At 41.4% G+C, this 12,330-nt stretch overlaps 1 protein-coding gene across 1 annotated transcript; it reads left to right on the plus strand.

The window, feature by feature from the left end:
- Window positions 1-767: 767 nt before the first annotated feature.
- On the plus strand, window positions 768-1,370 carry LOC147991306 (uncharacterized). The gene is made up of 2 exons (XM_087538615.1): window positions 768-1,100; window positions 1,176-1,370. Exons 1-2 carry the CDS (start codon window positions 768-770, stop codon window positions 1,368-1,370), a joined length of 528 nt encoding a protein of 175 aa, XP_087394741.1.
- Window positions 1,371-12,330: the final 10,960 nt, after the last annotated feature.

The raw sequence follows: 12,330 nt of genomic DNA on the forward strand, positions 1-12,330 counted from the left end.
GAGCACTACTTGGCTGCCCCAGCCCCGCCGTGTGAGATTATCGACGGTGTCTTGTGCAAGACGAGGGCAGACGTGGTGATCAGAAAGTTCTGGGTAATTTCCCCTTTACACAATTAAAAATCTTCAACTAGCTAGTTATTAATTGTACTAATCAATATTGTCTCATTTGATAGCATACATTCTACAGGTGTGAGGATGGATACGCGGAGGAGGCGGCGGATGTTATCGACAAGGAGTGCAAGCGCCTACTTCAGAACTTACGGCATGAGGTTCGGGTGCAGGCTGTTCGAGACTACTACGCCGGGCGTGGTATCAAGAAGCCCAAGCAGGAGTGCCGCGATAAGTTCTTGAGTAAGGAGCAGTACATGAAGGTAATTCTTAAGGCCTTGTACTTACTTCCTTCATTTAGTAATTCATAGCCATAGCGCTCAAGTTTCTATTTGCTAACTTAGGCCCCTCCGAGATGGTGTGCGGATCGGATGGATTGTTGGGAGGTGTTGGTCAATGCGTGGTCCTAAAAAGAATGGCGGGCCACCCACAACGAGGCCAAGGACAAACGTGCCCAAATGGAAGGTGTGCCACACCACCAAGGCAGCTCCAACTTATTTCAGTACGGGCGGAACTGGGTATGTGGTTTGCTTCATGATTCATGCAATTCATTCATCATGCTAGCTTTAGCCCTTTAATTACTAATTTACTTTGTTTCTCTCTTTCAGGCACGCTACAATAAGGCGGATAAGGTGCCAGAGGTGTACGACCTGTATGCCATGGCCCACACTGGCCCTTACAAGAAAGTCAAGGCATTCTCTGCATCTGACCTCGATGATCCAAAGAACTTCACCAACACCTCCACCCACGACAAGCTCATGCAATATAGAGATCAGGGGAAGGTGAGGAAAGGGGAGGACTTTAACCCGAGCCAGGGTCCCATTGATATAGAGCTGCTGATGATATCTGGTGGCGGGAGGTCCCATGGCTCCATAGCCATGGGAGATGGACTTATCCATTGTCGTAGCACTCTCCCGGAGATCAAGGCGCGCCAGTTGAGCTCCGCTCCTGAGATAAGGCCTCGTGAACGGCCAGTCCAACTCGCCTTCAAGGTTAGTTATCTTTCTCCATTACATTGTGTGCGCTTCCATCAATGATTACAAATGGTCATGTGAGTGGTGTTGCAGGCTGCTATACAGAGTGAGAGGGATAGAACGGAGAAACTTCTGGCGGAGGCGGCGGAGAGGCAGCGGGAGTTGGAGGAGAGGACGACAAAGATGTTGGAGGAGGAGAGGGCACGGAATGACATGCAGGCAAGGGCCATGTACGAGCTCCTTGTGGTAAGTTTCTTCTGCAGATTACTTGCTAGTCTTAACATTTGAGTCTCATTACTAACTAGTATGACTCTGTTGTGAAAACCAAATGTGCAGTCTGTGTGCGAGAAGTCCGGTCAGACCGCTCCGCCGATGCCAGTGATTGCTCCTGGGAGCACGGTGAGTTTAATTTGAATGGACATTACTTGCTAGTCTTAACATTTGAGTGTCATAATGCTAACGAGACGATCTTTGGTGCAGCTTAACTCCAGAAACGCATCGCACGATCCTTCTCCAGCTACCGGCACGAGCCAGCCCGCTCCTACACCTCCCTGATCACGGTAAGTTTCTCTAGTGTTTTGCTTAACAAATGCATAAAGACCTAGACTTAGCTTTATTTCCTCCAATATGCTTACCATAATGACCTAGAGTTAGCTTCTTTTCCTCCAAAATGACTTAATAAGCTTACTGACCTCATAAACCATCCATTTACCTAAGTTAGCTCTAAAACGATATGTACTTAGCTTACTTATGTCAAAAATTGCATAATTAGCTTAGTTAGCTCATAAACGATCCATTTTACCTAAGTTAGCTCTAAAATGACTCATTTTACCTTAGTTAGCTTACAAGTGATCCAATTTATCCAAGTTAGCTCTAAAATGACCCATTTTACGTAGATTAGCTCCTAAATGATCCATTTTACCTACGTTAGCTTTAAAATGACCCATTTCACCTAGGTTAGCTCCAAAATGACCCATTTCACCTAGGTTAGCTCCAAAATGACCCATTTCACCTAAGTTAGCTCAAAAACGATCCATTTCACCTTAGTTAGCTAAAAAACGTGGCATTTCACCTTAGTTAGCTCATAAACGACCCATTTCAACTAAGTTAGCTCCAAAATGATCCATTTCACCTAGGTTAGCTCATAAATGACCCATTTCACCTAGGTTAGCTCATAAACGACCCATTTCACCTAGGTTAGCTCATAAACGACCCATTTCACCTAGGTTAGCTCATAAACGACCTATTTCACCTAGGTTAGCTCATAAACGACCCATTTCACCTAGGTTAGCTCATAAACGACCCATTTTACCTAGGTTAGCTCATAAACGATCCATTTCACCTAACCTAGCTCATAAACGATCCATTTCACCTAACCTAGCTCATAAACGATCCATTTCACCTAAGATAGCTCATAAACGATCCATTTCACCTAGGTTAGCTCCAAAACGATCCATTTCACCTAAGTTAGCTCATAAACGATCCATTTCAACTAATTTAGCTCATAAATGATCCAGTTCACCTAAGTTAGCTAATAAATGGCATATACTTCTTCTTCTAGTCTTCTTCTTCTATTATTTTTCTTCTAGTCTAATTCTTCTTCTAGTCTTCTTTTCTAACTTTCTTATTTGTCATTTTGCAGGTTTCATTCAATTCACGGAAGCCAGCTTGCTATGATGGATTGCTTGTTTTTTCCTTTGATGCACTTCTTGTACTCTGCTCACTTGCTATGATGGAATTAACTTGCTATGATGAAACTTTGCATATTGTAATATGTATGGATCGATGGAACTATGTGAAACCTACTATGTATGTATGGATGGATATATATGTGCTAGATATTTATTATGTTGGATATATATGTGTGCTGGATATTTATTGTGAAAGAGTCATGTGATATATTTGTTGTGATAATTGTTGGATATAAGAAAAACAGAATAAAAAAGAGGCAGTGCAGGCTCTTTGCCGTCCGCGGCAGACGGCAAAGACCCCTCTGCCCTCGGTGGCAGACGGCAAAGGGGGCATGTGGCGCCCACCTGTGCTTCCTAAGAGATGGGCCATTTGGCAAATTTGCCTACCATGGCGGACGGCAAAGCTAAGCTGATGGCAAAGACTTTTCCTTTGTCGTCCGCCGTGGCAGACGGCAAAACACAGCGGGCGCTGACGCATTGCTGACGTCAACTGGCGGACGGCAAAGAGGCGCTCAAATTTGCCGTCCGCTGGCGGATGGCAAAGGCCGCCGTTAGCCGCCCAACGGACTAACGCTGGCGGACGTCCGGTATTTTTCCATCCCTCCTCTTTGCCGTCCGCCGCTGTAGGCAAAGGACTCTTTGTCGTCCGCCATAAAAAGCAGAAGGCAATGGACCTGTTTGCTGACCCAGTCTTTGCCGTCCGCCGCGGACGGCAAAGAGCTTTGCCGTCCGCCGTCCGTGCCTTTGCCGTCCGCCATGGCAGACGGCAAAATACTGGATTCCTGTAGTGTACTCTCCACACAAGCAAAATTCTTCTCATGAATAATAGTGGGAGCAAACTCAACAAAATAATTGTCACGTGAGGCGTAATCCAATTGAAAACTAAAATCATGATGACAAGATTCATGGATATCATTATTCTTTATAGCATACAAGTCATCACAATAATCATCATAGATAGCAACTTTGTTCTCATAATCAATTGGAACCTCTTCCGAAATACTGGATTCATGACAAAATAAAGTCATGACCTCTCCGAAACCACTTTCATCAACATAATCATCATAAATAGGAGGCATGCTATCATCATAATAAATTTGCACATCAAAACTTGGGGGACTAAAAATATCATATTCATCAAACATAGAATCCCCAAGCTTGTGGCTTTGCATATCATTAGCATCATAGATATTCAAGGAATTCATACTAACAACATTGCAATCTTGCTCATCATACAAATATTTAGTGCCAAACATTCTAATGCATTCTTCTTCTAACACTTTGGCACAATTTTCCTTTCCATCATACTCATGAAAGATATTAAAAAGATGAAGCGTATGAGGCAAACTCAATTCCATAATTTTTTTGTAGTTTTCTTTTATAAATTAAACTAGTGATAAAACAAGAAACAAAAAGATTCGATTGCAAGATCTAAAGATATACCTTCAAGCACTCACCTCCCTGGCAACGGTGCAGAAAAGAGCTTGGTGTCTACTACACAACCTTCTTCTTGTAGACGTTGTTGGGCCTTCAAGTGTAGAGGTTTGTAGGATAGTAGCAAATTTCCCTCAAGTGGATGGCCTAAGGTTTATCAATCCGTAGGAGGCGTAGGATGAAGATGGTCTCTCTCAAGCAACCGTGCAACCAAATAACAAAGAGTCTCTTGTGTCCCCAACACACCCAATACAATGGTAAATTGTATAGGTGCACTAGTTCGGCGAAGATATGGTGATACAAGTGGTATATGGATAGTAGATAATGATTTTTGTAATCTGAAAATATAAAAACAGCAAGGTAACTAATGATAAAAGTGAGCACAAACGGTATTGCAATGCTAGGAAACAAGGCCTAGGGTTCATACTTTCACTAGTGCAAGTCCTCTCAACAATAATAACATAATTGGATCATATAACTATCCCTCAACATGCAACAAAGAGTCACTCCAAAGTCACTAATAGCGGAGAAAAAACAAAGAGATTATGGTAGGGTATGAAACCACCTCAAAGTTATTCTTTCCAATCAATCCATTGGGTTATTCCTATAAGTGTCACAAACAGCCCTAGAGTCCGTACTAGTATAACACCTTAAGACACAAATAAACCAAAACCCTAATGTCACCTAGATACTCCAATGTCACCTCAAGTATCCGTGGGAACGATTATACGATATGCATCACACAATCTCAGATTCATCAATTCAACCAACACATAGAACCTCAAAGAATGCCCCAAAGTTTCTACCGGAGAATCACGACGAAAATGTGTGCCAACCCCTATGCATAAGTTCATGGGCGGAACCCGCAAGTTGGTCACCAAAACATACATCAAGTGAATCACGTGATATCCCATTGTCACCACAGATACGCACGGCAAGACATACATAAAGTGTTCTCAAATCATTAAAGTCTCAATCCGATAAGATAACTTCACAGGGAAAACTCAATCCATTACAAGAGAGTAGAGGGGGAGAAGAAACATAAGATCCAACTATAATAGCAAAGCTCGTGATACATCAAGATCGTACCACCTCAAGAACAGGAGAGAGAGAGATCAAACACATAGCTACTGGTACATACCCTCAGCCCCGAGGGAGAACTACTCCCTCCTCATCATGGAGAGCACCGGGATGATGAAGATGGCCACCGGAGAGGGATTCCCCCTCCGGCAGGGTGCCAGAATGGGTCTAGATTGTTTTTCGGTGGCTACGGAGGCTTCTGGCGACGGAACTCCTGATCTATTGTGCTCCCCGATCGTTTTAGGATATATGGATATATATAGGTGGAAGAAATACGTCAGGGGAGCCATGAGGGGCCCACGAGGGTGGAGGGCGCGCCCAGGGGGTGGGCGCACCCCCCAGCCTCGTGGCTTCCTCGTTGCTTCCGTTACGTACACTCCAAGTCTTCTGGATTTCTTCCGTTCCAAAAATAAGTTCCGTGAAGTTTCAGGTCAATTGGACTCCGTTTGATTTTCCTTTTCTGCGATACTCTAAAACAAGGTAAAAACAAAAATTGGCACTGGGCTCTGGGTTAATAGGTTAGTCCCAAAAATAATATAAAAAGTATATAAATGCATATAAAACATCCAAGGTTGATAATATAATAGCATGGAACAATCAAAAATTATAGATACGTTGGAGATGTATCAGCATCCCCAAGCTTAATTCATGCTCGTCCTCGAGTAGGTAAATGATAAAAACGGAATTTTTGATGTGGAATGCTACCTAACATATTTATCCCTGTAATTCTTCTTTATTGTGGCAAGAATATTCAGATCCATAAGATTCAAGACAAAAGTTTAATATTGACATAAAAATAATAATACTTGAAGCATACTAACTAAGCAATTATGTCTCTTCAAATAACATGGCCAAAGAAAGTTCATCCCTCCAAAATCATATAGTTTGGTCATGCTCCATTTTCGTCACACAAGAATGCTCTCATCATGCACAACCCCGATGACAAGCCAAGCAATTGTTTCATACTTTAGTAATCTCAAACTTTTTTCAACTTTCACGCAATACATGAGCGTGAGCCATGGATATAGCACTATGGGTGGAATAGAATATAATGAGGGGGTTATGTGGAGAAGACAAAAAAGGATAAAGTCTCACATTGATGCGGCTAATCAATGGGCTAGGGAGATGCCCATCAATTGATGTCAGTGCAAGGAGTAGGGATTGCCATGCAACGGATGCACTAGAGCTATAAATGTACGAAAGCTCAACAAAAGAAACTAAGTGGGTGTGCATCCAACTTGCTTGCTCACGAAGACCTAGGGAATTTGAGGAGGCCCATTGTTGGAATATACAAGCCAAGTTCTATAATGAAAATTTCCCACTAGTATATGAAAGTGACAAAACAAGAGACTCTCTATCATGAAGATCATGGTGTTACTTTGAAGCACAAGTGTGGAAAAAGGATAGTAGCATTGTCCCTTTTATTTTTTTTATTTGGCCTTTCTTTTTTTGGCCTCTCTCTTTTTTTCGGGACAATGCTCTGTGAATGATAATCATCACACTTCTATTTACTTACAACTCAAGAATTACAACTCGATACTTAGAACAAGATATGACTCTATATGAATGCCTCCGGCGATGTACCAGGATGTGCAATGACTCAAGAGTGACATGTATGGAAGATTACGAACGGTGGCTTTGCCACAAATATGATGTCAACTACATGATCATGCAAAGCAATATGACAATGATGATGTGTGTCAGAATAAGCGGAACGGTGGAAAGTTGCATGGCAATATATCTCGGAATGGCTATGGAAATGCCATAATAGGTAGGTATGGTGGCTGTTTTGAGGAAGATATAAGGAGGTTTATGTGTGATAGAGCGTATTATATCACGGGGTTTGGATGCACCGGCAAAGTTTGCACCAACTCTCAATGGGAGAAAGGGCAATGCACGGTACCGAAGAGGCTAGCAATGATGGAAGGGTAAGTGTGCGTATAATCCATGGACTCAACATTAGTCATAAAGAACTCACATACTTATTGCAAAAATCTACAAGTCATCAAAAACCAAGCATTACGCGCATGCTCCTAGGGGGATAGATTGGTAGGAAAAGACCATCGCTCGTCCCCGATCGCCACTCATAAGGAAGACAACCAAATAACACCTCATGTTTCAAATTTGTTACACAACGTTTACCATACGTGCATGCTACGGGACTTGCAAACTTCAACACAACTATTCCTCAAATTCAAAACTACTCAACTAGCACAACTTTGATATCACTATCTCCATATCTCAAAACAATCATCAAGTATCAAACTTCTCTTAGTATTCAATGCACTTTACATGAAAGTTTTTATTATATCCCTCTTGGATGCCCATCATATTAGGACTAGTTTCATAACCAAAGCAAACTACCATGCTGTTCTGAAGACTCTCAAAATAATATAAGGGAAGCACGAGAGTTCATCTATTTCTTCAAAATAAAACCACCACCGTGCTCTAAAAAGATATAAGTGAAGTACTAGAGCAAATGACAAACTACTCCGAAAGATATAAGTGAAGATCAATGAGTAGTCGAATCATTATGCAACTATGTGAAGACTCTCTAACATTTAAGAATTTCAGATCTTGGTATTTTATTAAAACAGCAAGCAAAACTAAAGAAAATAAAATGACGCTCCAAGCAAAACACATATCATGTGGCGAATAAAAATATAGCTCCAAGTAAAGTTACCGATGAACGAAGACGAAAGAGGGGATGCCTTCCGGGGCATCCCCAAGCTTAGGCTTTTGGTTGTCCTTGAATATTGCCTTGGGGTTCCTTGGGCATCCCCGAGCTTAGGCTCTCGCCACTCCTTATTCCATAGTCCATCGAATCTTTACCCAAAACTTGAAAACTTCACAACCCAAAACTTAACAGAAAACTCGTAAGCTCCGTTAGCGAAAGGAAACAAAACACCACTTCAAGGTACTGTAATGAACTCATTCTTTATTTATATTGGTGTTAAAACTACTGTATTCCAACTTCTCTATGGTTTATAAACTATTTTACTAGCCATAGATTCATCAAAATAAGCAAACAACACACGAAAAACAGAATCTGTCAAAAACAGAACAGTCTGTAGTAATCTGTAACTAAAGCAAACTTCTGGGATCCCAAAAATTATAAAATAAATTACTGGACGTGAGTAATTTATCTATTAATCTTCTGAAAAAGAATTAACTAAATATCACTCTCCAATAAAAAATGGCAGCAATTCTCGTGAGCTCTAAAGTTTCTGTTTTTCACAGCAAGATCAACAAGACTTTCCCCAAGTCTTCCCAACGGTTCTACTTGGCACAAACACTAACTAAAACATAAAAAACTCAATCATAACAGAGGCTAGATGATTAATTTATTACTAAACAGGAACAAAAAGCAAGGAACAAAAATAAAGTTGGGTTGCCTCCCAACAAGCGCTATCGTTTAACGCCCCTAGCTAGGCACGATGATTTCAATGATGCTCACATAAAAGATAAGAATTGAAACATAAAGAGAGCATCATGAAGAATATGACTAGAACATTTAAGCCTAACCCACTTCCTATGCATAGGGATTTTGTGAGCAAACAACTTATGGGAACAAGAATCAACTTGCATAGGAAGGTAAAGCAAGCAAAACTTCAAAATTTTAAGCACATAGAGAGGAAACTTGATATTATTGCAATTCCTACAAGCATATGTTCCTCCCTCATAATAATTTTCAGTAGCATCATGAATGAATTCAACAATATAACCAGCACCTAAAGCATTCTTTTCATGATCTACAAGCATAGAAAATTTACTACTCTCCACATAAGAACAATTCTTCTCATGAATAATAGTGGGAGCAAACTCAACAAAATAATTATCATGTGAGGCATAATCCAATTGAAAACTAAAATCATGATGACAAGTTTCATGGATATCATTATTCTTTATAGCATACAAGTCATCACAATAATCATCATAGATAGCAACTTTGTTCTCATAATCAATTGGAACCTCTTTCGAAATACTGGATTCATCACAGAATAAACATGACCTCCCCAAATCCACTTTCATCAATATAATCATCATAAATAGGAGGCATGCTTTCATCATAATAAATTTGCTCATCGAAACTTGGGGGACAAAAAATATCATCTTCATCAAACATAGCTTCCCCAAGCTTGTGGCTTTGCATATCATTAGCATCATGGATATTCAAGGAATTCATACTAACAACATTGCAATCATGCTCGTCATTCAAATATTTAGTGCCAAACATTTTAATGCATTCTTCTTCTAACACTTTCGCACAATTTTCCTTTCCATCATACTCACGAAAGATATTAAAAAGATGAAGCGTATGAGGCAAATTCAATTCCATATTTTTTTTGTAGTTTTCTTTTATAAACTAAACTAGTGATAAAACAAGAAACAAAAAGATTCGATTGCCAGATCTAAAGATATACCTTCAAGCGCTAACCTCCCCGGCAACGGCACCAGAAAAGAGCTTGATGTCTACTACACAACCTTCTTCTTGTAGACGTTGTTGGGCCTCCAAGTGCAGAGGTTTGTAGGACAGTAGCAAATTTCCCTCAAGTGGATGACCTAAGGTTTATCAATCCGTAGGAGGCGTAGGATGAAGATGGTCTCTCTCAAGCAACCCTGCAACCAAATAACAAAGAGTCTCTTGTGTCCCCAACACACCCAATACAATGGTAAATTGTATAGGTGCACTAGTTCGGCGAAGAGATGGTGACACAAGTGGTATATGGATGGTAGATAAAGGTTTTTGTAATCTGAAAATATAAAAACAGCAAGGTAACTAATGATAAAAAGTGAGCACAAATGGTATTACAATGCTAGGAAACAAGGCCTAGGGTTCATACATTCACTAGTGCAAGTCCTCTCAACAATAATAACATAATTGGATCACATAACTACCCCTCAACATGCAACAAAGAGTCACTCCAAAGTCACTAATAGCGGAGAACAAACGAAGAGATTATGGTAGGGTACGAAACCACCTCAAAGTTATTCTTTCCAATCAATCCGTTGGGCTATTCCTATAAGTATCACAAACAACCCTAGAGTTCGTACTAGAATAACACCTTAAGACACAAATCAACCAAAACCCTAATGTCACCTAGATACTCCAATGTCACCTCAAGTATCCATGGGTACGATTATACGATATGCGTCACACAATCTCAGATTCATCTATACAAACCAACACAAAGGACCTCAAACAGTGCCCCAAAGTTTCTACCGGAGAATCACGATGAAAACGTGTGCCAACCCCTATGCACAAGTTCATGGGCGGAACCCGCAAGTTGGTCACCAAAACATACATCAAGTGAATCACGTGATATCCCATTGTCACCACAAATACGCACGGCAAGACATACATCAAGTGTTCTCAAATCATTAAAGACTCAATCCTATAAGATAACTTCAAAGGGAAAACTCAATCCATTACAAGAGAGTAGAGGGGAGAAGAAACATAAGATCCAATTATAATAGCAAAGCTCGCGATACATCAAGATTGTACCACCTCAAGAACACGAGAGAGAGAGAGAGAGAGATCAAACACATAGCTACTGGTACATACCCTCAGCACCGAGGGAGAACTACTCCCTCCTCGTCATGGAGAGCACCGGGATGATGAAGATGGCCACCGGAGAGGGATTCCCCCCTCCGGCAGGGTGCCAGAACGGGTCTAGATTGGTTTTCGGTGGCTACGTAGGCTTCTGGCGGCGGAACTCCCGATCTATTATGCTCCCCGATCGTTTTAGGGTATATGGATATATATATATAGGCGGAAGAAATACGTCAGGGGAGCCACGAGGGGCCCACGAGGGTGGAGGGCGCGCCCAGGGGGTGGGCGTGCCCCCCTGCCTCATGGCTTCCTCGTTGCTTCCCTTTCGGACACTCCAAGTCTTCTGGATTGCTTCCATCCAAAAATAAGTTCCGTGAAGTTTCAGGTCAATTGGACTCCGTTTGATTTTCCTTTTCTGCGATACTCTAAAACAAGGTAAAAACATAAACTGGCACTGGGCTCTGGGTTAATAGGTTAGTCCCAAAAGTAATATAAAATAGCATATAAATGCATATAAAACATCCAAGGTTGATAATATAATAGCATGGAACAATCAAAAATTATAGATACATTGGAGACGTATCAACCCTTCTTCTTGCTGTGCCGCCTCCTCGCCTGCAAACCTTCTTCTTGCTGCGCGGCCTCGTCGATATGGTCATGTAATCCATACCCCGCCCACACCATCATCCTCCTTTCCTGTCCCACATGCCCCGACCGATGGCGCGACACCTTCCACCGAAAATACTGCCCCCTCCTCCAATTAAGAGCTGCCCACAGCCATTTTGCACGCAGTATAATGTGGAGCTCAGTAGCATGCGGCCGCACGCGTGGACGAGGTCGCTATGGCTGCCATGCGTGTCGACCGCCAGATCTTGGAGGAGCACCTCGTCTTCGAGGCCACCATAGACACCGCCACGCGGCTGTCTACTTTAAAATACAGTTCGTGTTGTTTTCTCGAGGCCACCGCCAGTGTCTTCTAGTGATTTGTCCTCTGTAATGTTAATATGCAATATGATGTTCAGTTAACAGTTTGGTCCTCTGAAATGTAATGTTCATTAACACTTTGGTCCAACAATTGCTACATTTTGTAGTACTGTTCTCAAGGATTCTTTGTTTCATTCGGTCTGCTATCCATTTAACTGTTTGGTTCAGTTCTGCAATTTGATTTTTTTTGTTGTGGGTACAATTTTGTATTGTTATGCATGTGACACCAATCGAATTTGGATGTACTCAATACATATTCTACTGATATTATGTCAACTCTCAGTTAACCTGATCAAGATCTTCCTTATGTGTCTTGCAGGGAAACAATGGGAGACACTTCGGTTTACCATCGAGGTTTGTTCAAGCAGGGTCCTTTGGCTAATAGCACATTATTGTCCAGTTGCAGGAATCATTCTAATATTTAGATTTCTTACAATTTGGTCTTGCACATGTAGGTCCTGCTGTTAGAGACTTAGACCCACTGTTCGACCCATTTTGCATATGG

This window comes from Triticum urartu, chromosome 1A (assembly GCF_056163025.1).
Source record: "Triticum urartu cultivar PI428250 chromosome 1A, HENAU_Tu73, whole genome shotgun sequence".
In the NCBI taxonomy this organism is placed as follows: domain Eukaryota; kingdom Viridiplantae; phylum Streptophyta; class Magnoliopsida; order Poales; family Poaceae; genus Triticum; species Triticum urartu.

Coding starts and splice junctions, on each gene's coding strand:
- LOC147991306 (XM_087538615.1), top strand. CDS start 768: ATGGCCCACACTGGCCCTTACAAGAAAGTCAAGGCATTCTCTGCATCT. Junction 1,101..1,175: donor CAGTCCAACTCGCCTTCAAG/GTTAGTTATCTT, acceptor GTGGTGTTGCAG/GCTGCTATACAGAGTGAGAG.